The 20,433-nt window shown below is 40.0% G+C and overlaps 1 protein-coding gene across 7 annotated transcripts in view; it reads left to right on the top strand.

Annotated features, from left to right (window-relative positions):
• The window catches only part of col11a1a (collagen, type XI, alpha 1a), a 67,468-nt gene extending 53,033 nt beyond the window's left edge, over nucleotides 1–14,435 (top strand). For all 7 annotated transcript variants that reach the window (XM_034132603.1, XM_034132606.1, XM_034132608.1 and 4 more), the window contains 17 exons: nucleotides 947–1,054; nucleotides 1,454–1,507; nucleotides 1,676–1,729; nucleotides 2,722–2,775; nucleotides 5,009–5,062; nucleotides 6,288–6,395; nucleotides 6,841–6,894; nucleotides 7,158–7,211; nucleotides 8,043–8,150; nucleotides 9,219–9,272; nucleotides 9,368–9,403; nucleotides 9,604–9,657; nucleotides 9,773–10,019; nucleotides 10,648–10,760; nucleotides 10,995–11,063; nucleotides 12,614–12,847; nucleotides 13,133–14,435. In XM_034132603.1, coding sequence (XP_033988494.1) covers nucleotides 947–1,054; nucleotides 1,454–1,507; nucleotides 1,676–1,729; nucleotides 2,722–2,775; nucleotides 5,009–5,062; nucleotides 6,288–6,395; nucleotides 6,841–6,894; nucleotides 7,158–7,211; nucleotides 8,043–8,150; nucleotides 9,219–9,272; nucleotides 9,368–9,403; nucleotides 9,604–9,657; nucleotides 9,773–10,019; nucleotides 10,648–10,760; nucleotides 10,995–11,063; nucleotides 12,614–12,847; nucleotides 13,133–13,279 — 1,602 coding nt within the window. In that variant the 3' untranslated portion in view covers nucleotides 13,280–14,435. The remainder of the gene's footprint in view (nucleotides 1–946; nucleotides 1,055–1,453; nucleotides 1,508–1,675; nucleotides 1,730–2,721; nucleotides 2,776–5,008; nucleotides 5,063–6,287; nucleotides 6,396–6,840; nucleotides 6,895–7,157; nucleotides 7,212–8,042; nucleotides 8,151–9,218; nucleotides 9,273–9,367; nucleotides 9,404–9,603; nucleotides 9,658–9,772; nucleotides 10,020–10,647; nucleotides 10,761–10,994; nucleotides 11,064–12,613; nucleotides 12,848–13,132) is intronic.
• Nucleotides 14,436–20,433: the final 5,998 nt, after the last annotated feature.

Here is a 20,433-nt window from a genome sequence, read left to right as displayed (position 1 = left end):
TGGCATTAAAACAACACACCCTATTTGTAGAGCTTTAAGTTATACCCTATTTCGATAGCCACAATGGTGCAGAAGTGAAGGATATACAAAGGTGTGTTACTCCACTTCAATACCGTGTTTGTAGATTGTTCGTATTAGTGTTTGTTATGGTGATTGCCAAAAAAGTAAACAATTCTAAAGATTGCATGTTCATTTACCATATCCAGGTGCTTGCTTATGTAATTGCCCCACAGATATTTATTCGATTCGCTTTTTTGACTTTTACCAATCACCCATCATTGATGGCTGTGTCATTTATCATTATTGGGGTACAACAGCAGATTGAAAATATGGCCTATCTCCAGTGGGAGTGGAGCATGATAACAAGCATTCATAATGTCCCCTGCTACTTTCCCAGCAAACGGCTGGTGTCATTGACATTGCCAAAGTCAGTGTGCAGCTTGAGTCTCAATCAAAAGTACAGCCCAACCCATAGCCTTTCAGTTATCCTTAAAGTCATTCTACATTGAAGTGTTTCATTAAGTACTAATGGCATTGGGACAGTAATTACTCAATAATTCCTAACTATACAATTTACTGTAGACATCATTAGTGTGTGCATTAAATACTACTCACAAAAAGAAATGTTATGACTCATTTGATGATTTGACACAATATTACAATACATTGCTATGCTTATTCCCTTCATGCATAATACAAAACAGGACTGTAAAAACCCAGTAACATCGTACCTCAGCTGAAAAACACATGTAGACTTTTCTACCTTATTCAACATCAGCAGTGTTGCGGTCCTCTGGCACTCACACTGATATCCGCTTTGAATCCAACATTCTCTCAGCAGGCTGTGTCCACACATCAGTTTTTATCCAGTTCAGTGTAGACTATTATTGCGGCCCCCTGTGGTACTGTACTGATGAATGTCCTCTTTTACCCCCTGCTACTGTAGGGGCCTAAAGGCGAGAGAGGAGAAAAAGGAGAGTCTGGCCCCTCTGGATCTGCTGGACCTGCCGGTGCCAAAGGACCCCCTGGAGATGACGGTCCAAAGGGCAACCCTGTAAGTCTGCCAAATACTCTCACAATCAGCAAAGAGTGTTTTCCAGCGCTCAGACGAACATGCTCAAATACACTGCTTAGAGTAAACCTCCCTCACCAGCCTTGAATCCGGCAATTTGATCCTAGAACATATTCAAGAGCTAAAAAGCCTTTTAATTGACAGAGTTTATATTTTATGCCGCACGGTAATGGAATGCGAGGGGGGCTTTTTCTCATGGATTTGCAACATCATCATTAAGTCCATCAAAGTGCCTTCAATGGTTGTCATCGGGTGCACCTAGAATAAATTACTGTCTTAATTACTGACATTTCCTTAATCCCAATGTTCAAGGAAATGATGTCTTAATTGCAGCGCCTCAGGTTACTAGTGCCACTCTGATGCATTCCTTTTCTCTGGCAGGGTCCTGTTGGATTCCCAGGAGACCCTGGTCCTCCTGGAGAAGCCGGTGTCGCTGTAAGTATGAAATATTGTAGCCATATTTACTTCATACAGGCTCATGTATGCAATTTTTCGTATTGTAAATGATGTTAACTCTATTATTGGAGCATTATGATATCTAAGGTATAAGATCAATATTTTGATTGGCATACATTATCTAACCAGCACATCCCTCTTTTACAGGGAACTGATGGAGAATCAGGAGAGAAAGGAGATGATGGGGAGGCTGGACAGGCGGTAAGTTGATTTTTCACAAATATTTGGCCAGAGCAAATGACTGCATGAGCATACATCTTGTACTTTTTATGATTCAGTTAAGGGACGCTTTACAAACACCTTATATAATGTAACTTTCATCATATTCAGCTACTTTACCACTGTGTATAAATATTTACATTTGACATTATTTTTATATTAAAGAAGTCCACCAAAAGTGGACTGCAGTGATAGCTGTTATCACATCTAGTCAGTAACAAATGAACACTGCAGCGTTTTAATTCATGATATTTAGTCCATACTCTGGGGAGTAAGGTAAATAGACTTATCTGCTCTGATTCATGAAATGTAATTAGAAATACAAGCCAGTGATGTCCTGGCTCTGTGCAAAGCGCTATGATTCACAACTCAATTAACATTCATGAATGTAAATGAGCCTTTATCAATGCCAAAAAAATATAAACCATTGACCATGAATGTTACATATTTCAATTTTGAATGAATGAATGTTCATGAACTCTGATTGAATTCTGAAATGGAAAACAGTGTTTAGAAAGGTTTATTAAAATCTGATAAACGTTTGTATAATGACACAGTGCTATTTAAGAGGAAACCATATCTATCCTTGAGTTATTTGTAATTAACATGTAACTGTGTCCTATCAAACAGCTGAATAACGCTGCCTACCAAACATTTACCAATGCGAATGATAAAAAAAGTGGTTTGATTGCTTGCAATTACCTCACATAATTGGAAGAGAGTGTGTCAGGAAGCACAGTATGTATCATTTCAGGCAGTTAAGTGCCTCATCCAACTTTGAGTTTTGGCTCAACTCTTCTGGACGATCCTGGCTGTCAATATGTTCTCTTTGTTATTGTCCTTTTGGCAGAAAAAATGGGAGATTTAGTGAAGCATGCTGCTCAATCAAAATTCATATCAGCACTGACTCATTTGCTAACACAACTTGTGTTTGTGTCTGTAATAGCATCCTCCTTTCTCTTTCATGTTTCCAGGGACCTCCAGGTCCATCAGGAGAAGCTGGCCCACCTGGACCACCTGGCAAAAGAGTAAGTGTGATGCCATCAAAACATCCCAAGATAGACCATTTTATCAATGCATGAGTGTGTTGTTTTGATATCAAATCTCTTACTCAGTATTATTCAGTCAAATCTCTGTCCCTTCAACAGTGTTGTAAACATTATTGTGTGTATTTGTTGGCATTGTAATCTGGCTCTTTAGCCAACAGACCGGTATCCCACTTTGCTTTATAACAACATCTCCTCAACAGCTCAATCTTGTCAGAAAAAAGCAGGAGAGATTCATTTTCATTCAAAGTAGAGTGGGGAAAACAAAGTGGAAGATTTCAGGGGTCAAGGCGTTGCGCTGTCTGCAAAATAAATCCCCCTTAAAGCCTGTTGAGAAATGAATGGCAGGATGTGAAATTCATGAATCTTTTTTTAGCAAGAAATTGAAAAGGCTTTCCAAAGTAGCTGGAACAAAAGAGCCCTGGGTCCAAACTCATTACGCCCTTGTGGCTGTGGGAAGAAAGCGAGAAAGATATACAGCAAGTCTGACACAATATTGATCCGTGGCTGCTGGACTGACAGTCAGAGCAAAACAAAGGCATTACATAGACCAGCTAAAGTTGTTAGGAGGTTATGACAGGAGAGGGGGGGACTTTGGGATTGCCCACTTTTGATGTGATTTTAAAAGGGAAGTGGGTTATACTTTATTTCTAGGTTATTAGGTTAGTATTTCCAAAGTTATAAAAAGCAAGTAAAAAAACTAAGATTTTACCAAATTAAAAGTGTATGTTTATGTGATGTTTATTCTCTCTGTATCTCATATTACAGTATGAGTTTGAGATAACTGAAATCAAAGCCAGTAAGCTGCTTTTTGAATGCACACATCTGAGGTTGAACATTAACATATTTCCAATATGATGTGAAGCTCCAAGTCCACATGAAAATGAGCTGCTATTCTCCTGAATTTGAAAGAAAAGTCACTATCTCAAATGACTGACTGCATTTCAAAGAAAGACTCCAAGGCTCAGTCCAATGGGAGAAAAACATGTCATGCATTTTAAAACCCGGGGTTGATTGCTTTTCTAATGTGCCCAACGAAATTTGCATTCTGAGTATTTAGCATGGTATCAGCATATGCTGCAGCTAAATGGCCACGGGATTATGGGAAGGAATAGGGCTATTTTATCACTCATAGGTCTTTAATCGCTTAGGGAAAAAATAGGACCTAACATGAATCCTGCTGCTCCCGAGAGGTGGTTCTCTAGAATACAAAATTCTACAGCAGGAGTTGTTTAGGTGGCCTCAGAATCTGTCTTCTCAGCATTCGGCCTGTAGAAAAAAAATGCAACAATCTCTCTCCAGCACAGCCTCTGAATAAGTCAATTTAACATAACAGCCAATAGTATTCATTCTCATTTGCTAATGCCTTAATGCTTAAAAATGCATTAACCTTTGCTTCATTAAAAAGTAATTAGTCTTATCTGGTTTTAATTCTACTACTTAATTGTTTAACCTTTTATCCATTCTCGGGACTGATAGCAATTGTACGCACTTAAGACACACCTGATGCTGCAGAGCCGACCAAAAGGCGCTCTCGCAACCTCGAAAAGAGAACGCACCTACACTAAGACTTTAGCTGCATTATATCATACTACAATTGAAGCACACATCAGAAGAAGATGAAAGCTCCAACACAGGAGGCGAGCCTACATTATAGACTCTCAGTCAATAGCACTCAGGCTTCAGTCGGCCAAAGATGAGAGTGGAATCTGGATGAAGAGCGGTTCTGAAGATGGACGACTGGAGGTGGAGCTCACCAGACAGACAAGACAACCTGCCAACCCATGGCATGGCTGGAGAAGGCTGTGTGTGTTTCCTGCGTGTTTTCACACATGGCTACGTCTTTTAGGGCAGACAAAGGCATGTCCAATCATTCAAATAGATCTTCAAATTACTCAAGGAGTGCACATTCAAGGGCATTGGATCATTACCCTGTTCAAAAACAGCACCCACCAAGTATTTACCAGGCAAGCTATATTTAAAAAAAAAAAACTGAAATGGTAAGAGGCTCTCGAGATGACCTTACAAAATATATATTGGTGATGATCATTGCTTGTTAGGGATAATGAAACAAAATACTAACAGATGAATAGAGTTGTGTTTTCTTCTCTGAAATATTGTGAAAGGTCAATGATGAACATTTACTTGTTGTACGGTCTTGTAAGGTCAGTTTGTGTTGATGCTGTGTTGACATGCAGTGTCCTCTCCTCCTCAGGGACCCCCGGGGGCTGCTGGTTTAGAGGGCAGGCAAGGAGAGAAGGGCGCTAAGGTAACAAAATCAATTCATCCTCCACACAGTAGAGTCCTCTCAGCAAGTCCCCCATCTACCCCCCTCACCGTACCCACGGTGTTCCCTCTCTTGAATTAAAAGTGCTAAAATGTCAAAGTCATTTAACCCCACACCGCCCCCCTGACACACACACACACACACACACACACACACACACACACACACACACACACACACACACACACACACACACACACACACACACACACTAGACAGTTATGTATGGATCCAGCCTATTTAAATAAAACTAAGACACACTTGTTTCTTGCAGTGTACTGTAACTTTAGTTCTAGTCTAACAAAAAGGGGCCCTCAGGTATTCAGAGTTATCATATTTATTTTTATTTTTGTCTATATCAGAGCCTAAATAAAGTTTTCCTGAGTTAACACGTGTTTTACAACAACTTACTGGTTTCATAGTCTCAATCTATACATATGTTCTGTTGGTTGGTGCATAAGCTCAATCAGATATACCCAGCTGGTGCGTGCTGAATATATTCAACTGACTACACAAACATACCTCTCTACTACGCCCTTCTGGTTACATCAGTATGGATTTAAAACTTCAGTTGCTAGTACGCTATGCTTCTATATTATGTAAGTATTTTGAACTCTCAATATACATATGCAACAAACTAAGTAAAGTACTTTGAACACTTTGCAGTAAGCCTGTAATCTTTAAACACCTTGCAGCTGGAGCTTGGTATCTTATTTCCATGAGCTCTGTTTGTCTGTGTGCATATTGATGTAGTTCAGATTAAAGTCAGCTGAGGCAAATATGTGTCATGAACCTAAAATAACAACATTATTTGATGTAGCATCATATATTGTTGTGCCTGTTCACAACCTCAGTTGGAGGAGCCGGAGCACTTCTGCACATTTGATAACTTAGACTCTTGTATACTTGTCCCCATCCACCCCATCTTCACACTGCATACTGTCTCAGCATAATTTAAAGCTGCAAGCAGCCTGCAGCTGCATTTTGATAAAAAAATACTCTGAGATACAGAGAGGCTCCAAAGAAAACCTGAAAACAACATTTTGCACTATTGGGTCGGTAATTTATGTAAATAAATATAGACATGAATTTGATTGAAATTGACATTTGAATTATTCTCAAAAATATAAAAAACAATACATCAGATGTAGTCTACTTTAAAATTGTGATATATTTTTCATCATGCTTTTCCAACATTTGTATACAGGGTGAAGCAGGACTTGAGGGTCCAGCAGGTAAAACCGGACCAGTTGGACCCCAGGGACCCTCAGGAAAGCCCGGTCCAGAGGGTCTGCGTGGAATCCCTGGCCCTGTGGTAAGTCTCAACTACAACAGTGATCTTCCGCTGTGATACAATATTTGTTCATCCAGCTCCACTCTCAAACAAACATGCACACACACACACACACACACACACACACACACACACACACACACACACACACACACACACACACACACACACACACACACACACACACACACACACACACACACACATACACACATACACACACACACACACATACACACACACATACAGTGTACACATAAAAAGGAACTGCTTAGGCATGATGATAGACTTCATGGAATAATCAATACGCCCATTTGGCTTTTACTTTAGTTTCTCTTGTTTATTCCACACACTTTTTCCCCCTGTTTGGGCTATTAATCATCGTGCTGAGCACAGCAAATCAATGGCAGGCCGGAGAAAATACAGCAGGCTATAATGCTCACTGCAATTTAATGCCTTTTCACAGGGTGAACAAGGACTGCCTGGAGCCCCAGGACAAGATGGTCCACCTGGTCCTATGGTTAGTATGCATAACATCCCTTTTTCTCACAATCTCTCTTGATTTGGAATAGTTTATAGAGGTTTAATAAAAAAACAGAACTGTCCCTATATCTGTAAAACATTGATGGTTTCCTACGTGACATTTTGTCATTTCATGTTTCTTTGTCCTTATTGCCTAATTTTCTGACATTTTTTGTCTTAGCTAGTTGTACTTATTTTATCCTCTCTCTTTTCCGTCTTTCTCTATGAAATTGAGTTTTTACTTCTGCTTTTGTTGTTTAGGGTCCTCCTGGCCTTCCTGGTTTGAAAGGAGAACCTGGGTCTAAGGGTGAAAAGGTGAGCGTACCCCCATGTTCTTGTCACTGATTGCAAGCTGATTAGAGTTCCCAGGTTCCAAATAGGCTGGACAATAAACCCAAAAACAGTGACAGGACTCTGCAGGGCCGTGATCTAGGTTCAGATTTATATTCACAGCTGTACACAGCTTCCAAATCTTTGCATTTGATCAATGCAAGACATCTTTTAGTATTACAAAGCAACGTTGATAATAGCTCTTATGTTAACATTATGGAAACAAAATTAGTTTTTACCTTACTTTAAGAGAAAAACTCTTAGCAGGATTGAATATGCAGCTGAATGTGATGTATCACTCTAATCCGTCTAATCTTTTCGTCACTATTTTTCTTCGCTGCCGCCGTCATTTGCTGGTGAAATATAACTGCAAAGGATATTCAGACAGCACATATTACTCGACACATCTAAATTGCCTCCTACACAATGACATGATGGCATGAGAGAGAGCAGTTTAAAGCACACAAAAGTGGCACCGTGTAGTGCGTTTATAATGCTGTCAAATCATTGGGCCTGGCTAGAGCTTGCCTACTTCAAAGTCATCATCTTTGTTGTGGATTGTTTGTGTTTTTTTGAGTGTTTTTCGTGGGTCTTTTGCTGGAGAGACATTTCAATTATAATGCCTGAGGATTTGTATGGTAATGGACTTCACCCTTCACAGCCTCTCATGTGCGTTTTAGTTTTATGAAAGAGAGCTATTACAGTTTTTCCCATGTCAGAAATGTATGCAAAGGCTTTAAAGTTTGAGGACACAAAGGGACATTGCTGTTATACTTGACTGTTATTTGTGTTTTCACATTTGTGTTCGTCCTACAGGGTCATCCAGGTTTGATTGGTCTGATCGGACCCCCTGGTGAGCAAGGAGAGAAGGGAGACCGAGGTTTGCCCGGACCCCAAGGTTCTTCCGGTGGCAAGGGTGACGGTGTAAGTAATAATGACTCCATTCCCACATGGTCCTCGAGCCATTTGCCCTTCACCTCATGGGTCTTTCCACTCTGGCTCATGGGTCTTTCCACAGTCGCTTTCTGTTGACTAAAACACATTGCAGTCCGGGGCTCAGCTTCCCAGCATGCACTGCATCCCTTTACTCTCAATATCCACAGTGGGCAAACATTCTGTTGGTTTTAGCTTTTGGCAGATTTGATTACAAAGAATGTATAAAAAAAATTGATTTCTGGGGAGGATAAAACTTTGTTAATTATCTATGTTGGAAGGAATTCAGCTATTCTTCCTAATTTCCCACTGTTTACCAATGAGCATCTTCACTGCAAACACAAACTAGTTTTGTGCTCTTGCTTGGATTGTAATCACTTGTGTGTATGCGATGCCTGCTCTGATGATATAACTGCATGGTGGAAAACACTGAAAAAGTTTCCTTCTGAACTAAAGCATTAAAGTCACCATTTGTTGTTGCCCTCCATAAAAACAGGCAGCAGTCCTGAAAGAAGGTTAAGGCTCAGTCTGGATAAAGGACTGATGGCAGCCTTCATCCATTTTTAAATAAACATTGCAGCATGACTGAATATGCTATTCTGTCCTGCTGTGGCCCTTGGACTGCCCTAGCTTAGTGATTTAAGATGATGGGTTGGATGAAGTATCTGGAGATTAAGCCTAATGAAATCATAATGACCCCTTTGTCAGAGCACACAGGCTTCAGAAAAGTTTTCACTCAGTTTACCATTTCTATTTTAGACTCTAAAAAAATAGGCCTCATAATGTTTGGCATTATTTCCTGACAAAATTGAGCTTTAAGATTGTGAATGGCTGGGTTCAAAGAAACACAATCTTACAAGTGCAGTGATTGGCCGTCCCTTGATGGCTGAAATAAAGATTTCTTCTCTATTAATATGCTGCTTTTATTCAGCTCACAAACTAAATCTCACTTCCAAATCATGTGCCAATATTATATATTTGTATTGCACTCATTATTGAAGCCTCACAATAATTCCTTTTGTTTGTTTAACATATATCTGACTTTTCTTCTTTTCCCAGGGTATCAGTGGAGCTTCTGGTCCTCTTGGTCCTCCAGGTCCCCCTGGTCTGCCTGTAAGTATTTTACTGATTCAGTCATTCATTAAGAATCTACACTGATGATGGAATGCATTTCTTAAATTGCTGTGCTTATGTCCTGTGTTGTGCAGGGTCCTCAAGGTCCCAAGGGATCCAAGGGTTCATCTGTGAGTACAATCGTGTTTTGAAAGACATACTGTCACTGTGCGTCACAGTATGAGACTCCCCCGTATTTAAACATGTGGTAACCCATCTGCAGAGACTATAAAGCATTTTTAGGCAGCTTCTTTTGTTTTTAAATGTGCTATATAAATAATCATAGTAGTGCATTTGATTTATCGTGGATAAAATGTTTCTTTTCTCTCAGGGTCCGGCTGGTACAAAGGGAGACACCGGTACAATTGGTCCTCCTGGTGCTCCTGTAAGTAGTTAAGACTACTACTGTTGTCTCTTTTCCCATTATGTCATATTTTCTCTCTACTGTAAAATTGTTCAACAATTAAGGTCCGTTTTCTTTCATTAAATCTTATCTACAGGGCCCTCCTGGTGAAGTTATCCAGCCCCTGCCCATCCGGTCTCCAAAGAGAAGCAAGCGCTCCTTTGACATGCAGTCAGACGCAGCTGCTAACATCATGGACTACGGCGAGGGCATGGAGGACATCTTCGGCTCACTCAACAACCTCAAACAAGACATCGAGCGCATGAAATACCCCATGGGCACACAGAACAATCCTGCCAGGACATGCAAGGACCTGCAGCTCAGCCAACCTGAGTTCCCCGATGGTAAGCTCAACCAAAGCAGCAGTGTGTGAGTTTAGAGAAAATAAATGCTGCTAGAGATTTGATATAACAACAAAACAACTTCACAAAGACAGGCTGCAGCAGAGAAGAGCTTCATTCAATCCAATGTAGTTGAGACTCTAGAGATTCTCTCCATTTTCTCAAATGTTGTTCTTCATCAATACACCTGTTTATCTGTCAAACTTATACTCAAGTGAAAGAAACAAAATCAAACTTCAACTCTGTTGTAAACAGACATTGAAAACACTGCCCTGAGAAGATTGGGCTCAGCAATGTTAGAACATTTTAGTTTTTTACTTTTGGTTCGTCTAACTTTAAAAATATGTCCCAATTGTACTCTATTGAAGCAATTTTACCTCTGAGCCCTCAGTTGACATAATTGAGGAGAATATTTAGAAAATTGCTGCACAAAATGTATACCTGATCACTATAAAAGCATCTTATTATCTAGCAGTTTATAAGCCACGACAAAGATAATTAAATGACTGGATAACAGAACTTTACATCGAATCAAGGATTTCTAGCATGCCTTCGTTTGAAAAGGAGCATTAAGCCATTTTCTGTGGACACAAGTGAAACAGGATGTTTGAGTGTGCCTGGTTCTCCTCAGGCGAGTACTGGATCGATCCAAACCAAGGCTGCTCCGGGGATTCCTTCAGAGTCTACTGTAACTTCACCGCCGGAGGCGAAAGCTGCATCTATCCTGATAAGAAGTCTGATGGAGTAAGTGACTATAATACTGTAGAATGATTTGACTCTAGGAAGTTTCTGAAAACACTATTCCAAAAATGTTAAAATAGTAAAGGTATTTATTTTCTGCTCCTGGATTATAAACTTTCATGCTACCCTTAAGGCTTTACTTCATTCAACAAGACGTTTCCCCTCATGTTCATGATCTCATCACTAAGTGTAATACCCATGGCACTGTCTGGTATTAATATGATTTGCTTTTCACAGGTCAAAATATCTTCATGGCCCAAAGAACTTCCTGGGACATGGTTCAGTGAATTTAAGCGTGGTCAAATAGTAAGTCTTTTTTCCTCTTCTTTCATCCCCCCCCCTTCAGTTTACTGCACAACACAGCCTCATTCACTTAGTGCTAAACTGAATGGATTGCTCCATCTCCTATTTCCCCTGCATTCCCCTTTGTACCTGTGCAGGGACACTGCAAATGGCAAGGAGCAGCATCTATATTCAAATAGCAGCACTACCCTTGAAATTGTGAGGCAGAGACCCAAAGATACTCCCCAAAAAGAAACAACTAAATATTAAGTGGTTTAGGTAAATTCATACTTTAGGCAAAACCAGATAATCATGAAGAAAACAACAATTTTAATATAGAAAGAGCATCAATAAATCATTACAGAGGATTCTAGAACAATGCCTCAGTATTTTATTATTCCAGGAGTCCCCACTTTGTCCTTGAACAGTTAAACATTTTTCCAGTAAACATCAACTAGTCAGAAATGAGAGAAACAAGTTTGTCCTGTTCCATCAAACCATTGTCAAGCTGATGTATTTCCACATAAAACAGACTTTAACAGTCTGACGTTGACAGAGCGTTGTACAGAACCGTACATCTCCTGGTAACGTATCGAGGGTGCTTTTAATGCACATATTCAGACAAGGTTCACACAAAGTGAAAGGCTCAGTCAGGGTCACGTGTGTCCTGAAGATATTTAGATTCAAACTTGGTTGGAGAGACAAAAAGTCAAGTCGAAATAAGTTGAAATGTAATAAAGTGAGACTAACTTATTTTCCTTTGCTGACAAACAAGCATGTGCTTTTAAACTACCATTTATACTACTAAAAGAAAAACTGTTTCATCACACACACACAATAGAACACACTGATGCATCTCTCACAGCCTTTTTGGAAACCCTGTTATCCTACTCCATTTAGAAAGGGACCAAATATCTTAACACATAGTGCCATTCCACTGCAAATTAACCAACTAATGAAACCTCCAGATTTGATCAAGTAATGTGATAATGTTGGTTATGTTACAATCTAAGCACCATAATAACTGACGCTTGAGTGTAGAAATCGTCAGTCTGTGAAGTAGTTTTTCTTTTGGGTTGGGGGACGAGAAGCCTGAATCCATCTGTCTGTCTGAGCAAAATGTCTCTGTTGTATAGAGGGCTTTTATGTGAGTAACATGTCTTCTAGTGGCCATATTCACTCTCTTAAGGAGATATCTTTTGATGAAAGTACTGTGTCCCTAGTCAGTCATGTTAAAAGTAGGAAAGCAGCTAGGGTTAATGTTACCATGCAACTATTGTCAAAGCTGTTTTGGGTTTTAAATGGGTGAAGAGAGGCAGAAATGGTTAATGTTTATCAAAACCCTGTCCAATAATAGTATGTATGTATTATTGGGGGTAGGGTTAGGGTTTTATAAATGTTAGTTATTCACTCCACCAGGGAGTCTTAGGAAAATTCATATTGCTTTTAAATTCAGAATGATGGCAAATGCTGATGTGAATGCTGACTGTTGATGAATAATACATCTGATAGTGTAGACTCATCTTTCTTCTTACCTTCAACCTGTGTTTCTCTCTCTGTTTTTCCACCATTAGCTTTCTTACGTTGACGCAGATGGAAACTCAATCAACATGGTCCAGATGACCTTCCTCAGACTACTGACAGCCTCTGCCAGGCAGAACTTCACCTACAGCTGCCACCAGTCTGTGGCGTGGCACGAGGCCAGCAGCGACAGCTATGACAAGTCGCTGCGCTTCCTGGGCGCCAACGATGAGGAGATGTCCTACGACAACAACCCTTACATCACGGCCCTCTCAGACGGATGTGCGGTAAGCCCTGTCCACTGTCTCTGCCATTTGGCGCTAATGTATTCCTGAAATGAAATCACATCAGCGGTGAAACAAGAAGAATGGAAGGCTAACATTGGAGCTGTGAAACTCTTTTCAGACACACATTAGCAAAGTTTTCCTAGTAGCTCAAGTCTGGAGACCTGATGATGAGCCTGAACACACAGTAAAACGTTTTGTGCAGTTTGGAACATGTGACCCAATGTGTGTGCATTGTTCTGCTTGTCTAATGGCTTTCTCTGTGTTTGTGTGTCTCTCCTGTTGCAGACGAGGAAGGGCTTTGGAAAGACTGTGATGGAGATTAATACTCCCAAAATCGATCAGGTTCCAATCATCGATGTCATGTTGACTGACTTTGGGGACGCCAACCAGAAGTTTGGGTTTGAAGTTGGGCCCGTCTGCTTCCTTGGCTAAATAAAAACAAAGAGAAAAAAAGGACTTGATGGGGCCAGCAAAGAAAGTCAAGTTGAGACGTTTTGGGTACCACCAAACCCCATTTCCAGCCCCCCACCATTTTCTATGCCACATGCAAGTTTTGAATAAGAGATGGTGTAGCAAACATGTCTTTCCATGTATGTACCTGTAACCCAGGAAAATACTTGTTGCCCTTGTAGGGCTCGAACCACATGACTTAACCACGTTATGGAGCAAAGGTGAAGGACATTTGAACGCGTGGCAGAGGAGGGGGAATTGGAGGAGACATGGGGGGACACAGACCTCCTCTCTGGTTTCTCCAGGTGCTGTATGAAAACGACTTCAATGGTGCTTGCTCAAACACACAAAAAATATAAAGAGGTGCTAAGAAAGAAGGTGTATTTTGATAATAATTAAAAAAAACTGTAATTATTATTTTGTACAATACTGTTATTTCTGAATCCACTTTCAAAACTTGCATGTGTATCTGATTCTGCTTCCGGCTCTTTGATTTCAATGTTGGTTCAAAGTTATACAGTGTAAGTTAAAGACATCCTTCAATCGAATACATTTATAATTCTGATATTTTTTTGTTCAACACATACTGTGTATTTGTCATGAAGCAAATAAATTGAGCATTCAAACAATTCTCTATCGCTAAATTTGACTGTATTCCCTTTGTATATATTGACAGTCCAAAGCTTGAGGTTATTTGCTATTTTGCCCTTGTGACCGTAGGTGAAACAACTGGCAGGATCACACCATCTCCCACTAATGTTGTGATCCTGTGCTTGTAGGAAGCAATCATGGCATTCATTTTTCCTTTATTTAATTCCATTTGTTGTTTTTTTTCTGTTTTGTTTTCTGACAGGCTTTTTATTTTGGTTGTATACCTCAAACTTTCTTGATAACCTGTAAGATGCAAGGATGATATGCCCTGTATATACCTTGGTTAAGCAATTAAGTTTATATATTTTGGGTGGGGATTTTTTTTAAGAGAGAAATACTTTAACTGTTAGACATCCACTGTTCAAATCCTTCTGTGAATGCAATGAGAAGCCCTTTAGGTGACCCATTTTTGTAACTAAAATGAGAAAATGTTTTAATGTGCTTTTTATAGTTCATTTAAATATTAAAAACTGGATTCTAAACAACAGTGAACTGAATGTCTCAATGGTTTGTGTAAGATCGACCTACTGTACATGCTTTAAATCAATATGATAATTCAACTAAGACTGGGCTGGTGCAATTCCATCTCTCTTGAAACCAATAAAGACATCTTACAATAAGTTCCTTTCATTCTGAGTACATAAAATGTCTCATTTTGTTTGTCATAGCAATATTTTAAACTTCAATCTAATTTACATTTTTGTATATTTACTGCTTTTTTCATGGTCACCGGGAAGCAATAGCTATGAATTTCCCTTTGTATCTCAGCGTAATAAGTGCCTACTCAAGAAGCACACGCATTAGGCCATTTAACTTCACAGGAGAAGTGTTTTTTGATCATTCAGATGGGAAATATCAAGGCATATCTTACACAAAGGATTTGAATGCTCCAATAGAGTGGGGAGGGTTTTTTAGCACAGTAATCTCAGCATATGTGGGACAAATGCGAGTTATTTTCCCTGACAAAAACCCTTTATACAGATTCTGAATTTCAATGTGGGCTTTGCGAGCTATGTGATATATTTTTTTCTCATAATGGAATTACCTGTGAGTGCTTTGATTGTTAATGCAAATAGGAACTGCATGTCTGACGTCTGAGTGAGAAAATTGTCTTCCTCAATTTGGTATTGCACGGTGGGATAAAGAGTTGGACTGCGGTGAAGCAAAGGAAAATGAACATGGAATCATAAGGCTTTTTGCCAAACAAATGTTTACTGTACGGACACGTGCTATCAACCTTAGATGTTATTCTTTACAAAAAAGTAAGAAAGCTCATTTCTGAATACGTCACACTATTGCGTTTATGGGTAGCCTATTTCTAATTATGATTCTATTACACACCACAGAGGGGAAAAAACAGGCCTCATTAGTATTCAGTCTGCCTGAGACTCCTTGAACAAATGTTAGCTGTGGCCCGTGTCACTTCAAAGGATTGACCACTGCTAAACCTTTTCTTTTCTCCTTGAAGAGTGCAAACGAAATCCACATAATAACAACTGACAAGTCTGTGCTGAGCAGCAAAATAAATGGACTTTGTATTTTCTTTTTATCTTATGTGGGTCTTTGTAGAGAAACGACCAAAGAGAATACTCATGTGGAACAGCACACACACAAGGAAAACAATCAAGAAACCCTCCCAATGGCTTCAGGAGAGGATTCACTCCACACTCATGTTACTTTCAGCTTGTTTGTCTCTGGAGATGACTTGCATCCTCAACCGGTGCTTTTACATATTCAGGATGTACAATTTATTTAAATGAAGCAATCAAACTTCTTTGAGTTGTTGTGGAAGATCACAGTATTATTCTCCTTCATTATCGTATGTCACTTTTTTGGAAGGTTTTTTTCCCTTAACCAGGCATTCTGTGAAGGAAGAAGAGAAAGAAGTAGCCATGATTAAACACTGACATATTCAGGCTCTGTTATATTCATTGTAACCTGTTTGTTGAGTGTTGACATTGCCTATAATTAAAGGACATTACCCTTGGGGACCAATTTTTCCTCAGCAACCTTCCCAGTTACCCCAACATACTGTGGATGAGAGGGAAAACTTTTAGCGACTCTCCAAATTGCAGCATTTACCGGATCAGGGGATGTGAAAGAACGACACAGCCTGAGGGAACACGGTGACAGTGGGCTTTAAGTGAAGCTGAGATACTCATCTGAGACAAGAGCAGCAATTCTCCATCAAGACCCATCAGGGAACAATCTAACTCACATTACCCCACCCTGAGACACAGCGTGAGCACTCTTTCACAGGAAGTGTCTCAGGTCAAAGCAGATGTGGGGCAAATTGTGCCTGGCATGCTAACAGGATATCGATGTAACGTTTACCATGTGAAGTTTGGCATATACGTGTGCTAACAATACCAATCAGAACTATACACAAAGTAATGCTGATGAAAATGTCGGCGGGTATTTGGTAAAAAACTAAAGTATTGGAAAGATCTAAGTTCTGATAGGTTGGGTAAATATAATATATTAGAGACAGAAATGAAAACCTGCTGGTGGTGCTAGAAAAAAGAGGGGCTGAAAAGGTCTTAATGTCAGCGGCAAATACACCCAGCCTGGAGCTGATAGCTTTCTGAGTCCCACCAGAACAAATATATTGAAACACTAATTAAATGTTGTATTACTCAATTATCAGAACTTTATTTTGACGTAGAACAAGAACATTTGCTTTTTGATGTTCTGCAAATAAATGTAATTTAGTTAAAAGGGCTTATGATTGAATATATTACGAAGAGCAGGAGTTGTCACAGTCACACTGGGGGCTCTGATCGGCTCCTCTGGGTCACACGAGGTAAACCAGCTCAGTGGAAGCTTTCCAACTTTAATGCAAAATAAATTCTCTAGAGGCAATCATGATCAATGCGTAATGGTTAATACTGCTGACCACAGCATAAATGTCTTGGAAATAGGGGGATTGTTGATACAAAACAATGTTTATTTCCAAGGAAAGGTAAGCTGAGGCAATATTTATAATTCCTCAGGGGCAAATTGTTATGAAATACAAGAATCCACCACGAAACCAATGTACTCGTAAACCCTTTCGTCGTTCATTTTGGAAGATTACATGTGCAAACACAAGAAAATGCAGCCTGAACCTCACCCTAACAATATGTACACTCAGTGATCTAGCCCTGGTGGAGGATAACCACTTCTGTGGTAACAACAAACAGAAACAAATACTTAACCAAATAGCAACAAATTAAGTCAAATAAAGTACTAATTTAGGATAATTCAAAGTCTGGGGTTCGGATGTAATGTCTGTATAACCAGTGGTGTAAGTGTGTTCAAGGTGCATAACAAAAAGTCATTCAAATAAACTTAAAGCAGCATGGTAAATGTGTGCCTGTGGGGGAGAGGGGAGAGAGAGAAGCCGACAGACACCATGTGTGGGAGTGGGATTTTAACTTCTCTAATAGACCCCTAATGTTCCCTAAAACAACTCCTGTCACAAATCTGCTGATGTTCACTATGCCCCTCCCTCTTCTTTACATTTGCTGCAGAACATTTATAGCACCTCCACTTGACAGATGGGTTATCGCCACTTCATTTGTACTTTTCCTATCACCTATATTACTCACTAGCCTCGAGTGCTCGGTCAGCACAGATAGGGATTGAGTGGCAATCATTTTAAAGCACGATCCTGGCTCTCAGCTCGTCACAGTCCTCAGAAAGCATCCTGGGAAATGTGCTCATTACTGGCTGGGAAACACTGGGGAATGATCTTACTTCTTGACTCCGACCACTCTGTTCCCATCACATCCATTCTTAGTGAAATGAATGGATGTAACATGCTCTAAGTTCATTACAACTCCAGTGGCCTGATGTTACTGTGTTCTCTACAGAGCACATGAAAGGCACGATTAACCACTGTAAGGAGCAATTAAGAAAAAATGACTCTCACAACAATTACCTTATGACCTTACGAAGTTTTTAACTCCTGGAGAAAATATGTGAGGTTTATAAGTCATATATTATTTCACAATAGCCTTCTCATTCTGGAGGCATCATCTGCACATTGTGTGGGAAAGCCTCTCAAACAAGAAGGTGATTTTCTTGGATTTAAGTCGTTTTTGCTCAAACCATTTCCCTCTCGGTAAATCAGCCACCTGAGCTTCATGGATTCTTGTCATCTAAAGCAACATGAAGCTTCAGCTAAAGACAGATTATCCGTCTTCATCCATGAGGAAGTGAAGTCATAAATGTAATCGCCTACTTACTGTAGCTTGGTGTTTAATGGACAAACAACTGGTGACAGAGTGGTATCAATCTTCTCTTCTAACTCCTGGAGTGAAAGCAAACAAGCATTTTGTTTTACATTACACTGACAATAATGGCTCCCTGTGTGTTGATCACTGCTATCCTCTCTTCCTGCAGTACATCATGAAGAGTAATACTAATATCCCAGACCCTGCAGTGGTTGTAACAGATAGGGAGTGTCAGCGGAGAGACATGTATGAGTTTCTGAATCCATTGTTTCAGTGTGAGTTGACTCCAGGCATCAGTCACTCCCCCAGAGCATCCTTGTAGGAAAGCCTCGGACTGCCATCAATGATTCAGTGAACTAAATGGCGCTCCTGTTGTAGAGCTGAACCGGTACCTGGTTTGTATACGCTCTTTTTCTGTTTGCCTTTCAAAATCCTCACGTCTTCAAGGCCATATTTAAAAGAGGAGATATAGAAGTGGAGGGAGTGATCAGAGAGACACAGCAAGTGGTTGTGAACAAGCCCTTAGGCGGGTGCCAAGGCTCCCCTCGTTATAAAACCTGAGAGACTGTCAACAGCCGATCCACTGGGACACATAACAAAGCTCAACCCCGTGAAACGCTTCAAAGACACCCTCTCATTTAAATAAGTTCAGATGAGCACTCTGCTATCCTGCGCACGAGGAATTGTATCCGTGCATGGCAATGAATCCCGAGCAGGACAGCAGGCGCTCTGACCTCCCTGCTAATACATTCTAGTGCTTCTCCCGGGAGGTAGTGAGCCGGCGAGCTCTTAAATAGCAGGTATGGGACAAGCGTGAAGATTGTGTTTACCAGCCAAGGACAAGGGAGGCAAATCTCACGGGGCGAGGGAAGACAGCGTACAATAGATCTTGGCAGCACCTGTTAAAACATTTAATAGGTAGACTTTCCAAAAAGACATTCCTCTACTTGAAAGGGAAAGAGTAGATCTCAAGAAAATGAAAGTCAAGGAGGGGATGGATAATAATAATAATTGAATAACATTGCTTTGGTGTTACCTGCCTCGTGTGGGTGTTTTATAAAGGAGAAGGCTGTCTATTGAGTTAGGGTTATTATGGTCTTTGAAGCAGACCTTCCCTGTGTCTGTGTGAGTGGCTGCACAATTGATTCTGTGAATTATTCATTCTTTGAAAATGCCGGTGTTAGTTGATTTGGCAATTACCATTGTACATGTGTATAATTTGGGTTTGTGTGTGTTTGTCAATTGTTTCTTTTGTCGCTCTCTCAGTCTTTGTTTCGGAGTGTAGGGCAACATAAAGCAAGGATTTATTCAGTAAATACTTTATGAGCAAGGGAACTCTATTCTGTTTGGTCTGCCAAAAACAGTCTTACATTTAATATCACAGCTACTCATTCTCCTGCTCTATACCTCATTTAACACCACTGTTTAAAACCTGACTGGGGCTAGACATTATACTGTACGCATGACATTATCTGTTTCAACTTTCTTCCATCACATGTTTTTTGACATCACATTATCATACCGCAGTTTTCAATGTTGACATAAAAAGTGGTAACGCTTCGCTGCGGTATAACATTTGTCGTCTTTATATTTCCATAAAAGTAGTTTTATTTAACTTCATGAAAGTAAATTGATATTTTGTCGCTTTTCTGTGAAACTCACATACTGTTCTTGGGTACAATGTGGGGTACTTGTTTTTTATTTAACAGGGTTAGTTGCTATTCACGAATCAGTTAGTAAGCTACATAGAACAAATATCAGAAGATCCATGTTGTGACTTGTGACAACTTGCATAAAAGCGTGTGACCTTCAGGGTTGTACGTGACTATCTCACTTTATCAAACCCAGTTTTGTGCAGTTATAATGCCTGTATTTGAGTATTTCTTGGTGCTTTAACTCAAGTATTGATCTCTTGATTCCACTGGATAGCTAACAGAAAGAATAAGAAACAGAAATATGTCCCATTCACTGTTTCTTCCTGAAAGGACGCTCTTCTATTGTCACAGTCATGATAAGTGTGTTCACTCCGACACAAGTTAGAAAGAATATTCCATACAAGGTCACACCTATCGACCTGCCTCTGATGGGTTTGATATTTAGCCCACATCTCCTATACAGCCTTATTCACATCACGGATATTTGAAGTCTTGTCACACTCGGGGAGGGGGAAATATTCTACCTGGGAGATTGGCATTTTCATTTGGAAAGGAACTATACAGTGCTGTTATCATTTTAGCGCTATCAAATTCTGTCCAGACCCTCTTTACG

The sequence above is a fragment of the Trematomus bernacchii genome, unplaced genomic scaffold (assembly GCF_902827165.1).
Source record: "Trematomus bernacchii unplaced genomic scaffold, fTreBer1.1, whole genome shotgun sequence".
In the NCBI taxonomy this organism is placed as follows: domain Eukaryota; kingdom Metazoa; phylum Chordata; class Actinopteri; order Perciformes; family Nototheniidae; genus Trematomus; species Trematomus bernacchii.
The sequence above is the reverse complement of the archived record's forward strand: the minus strand, read 5'-3'. Positions and strand labels throughout refer to the sequence as shown.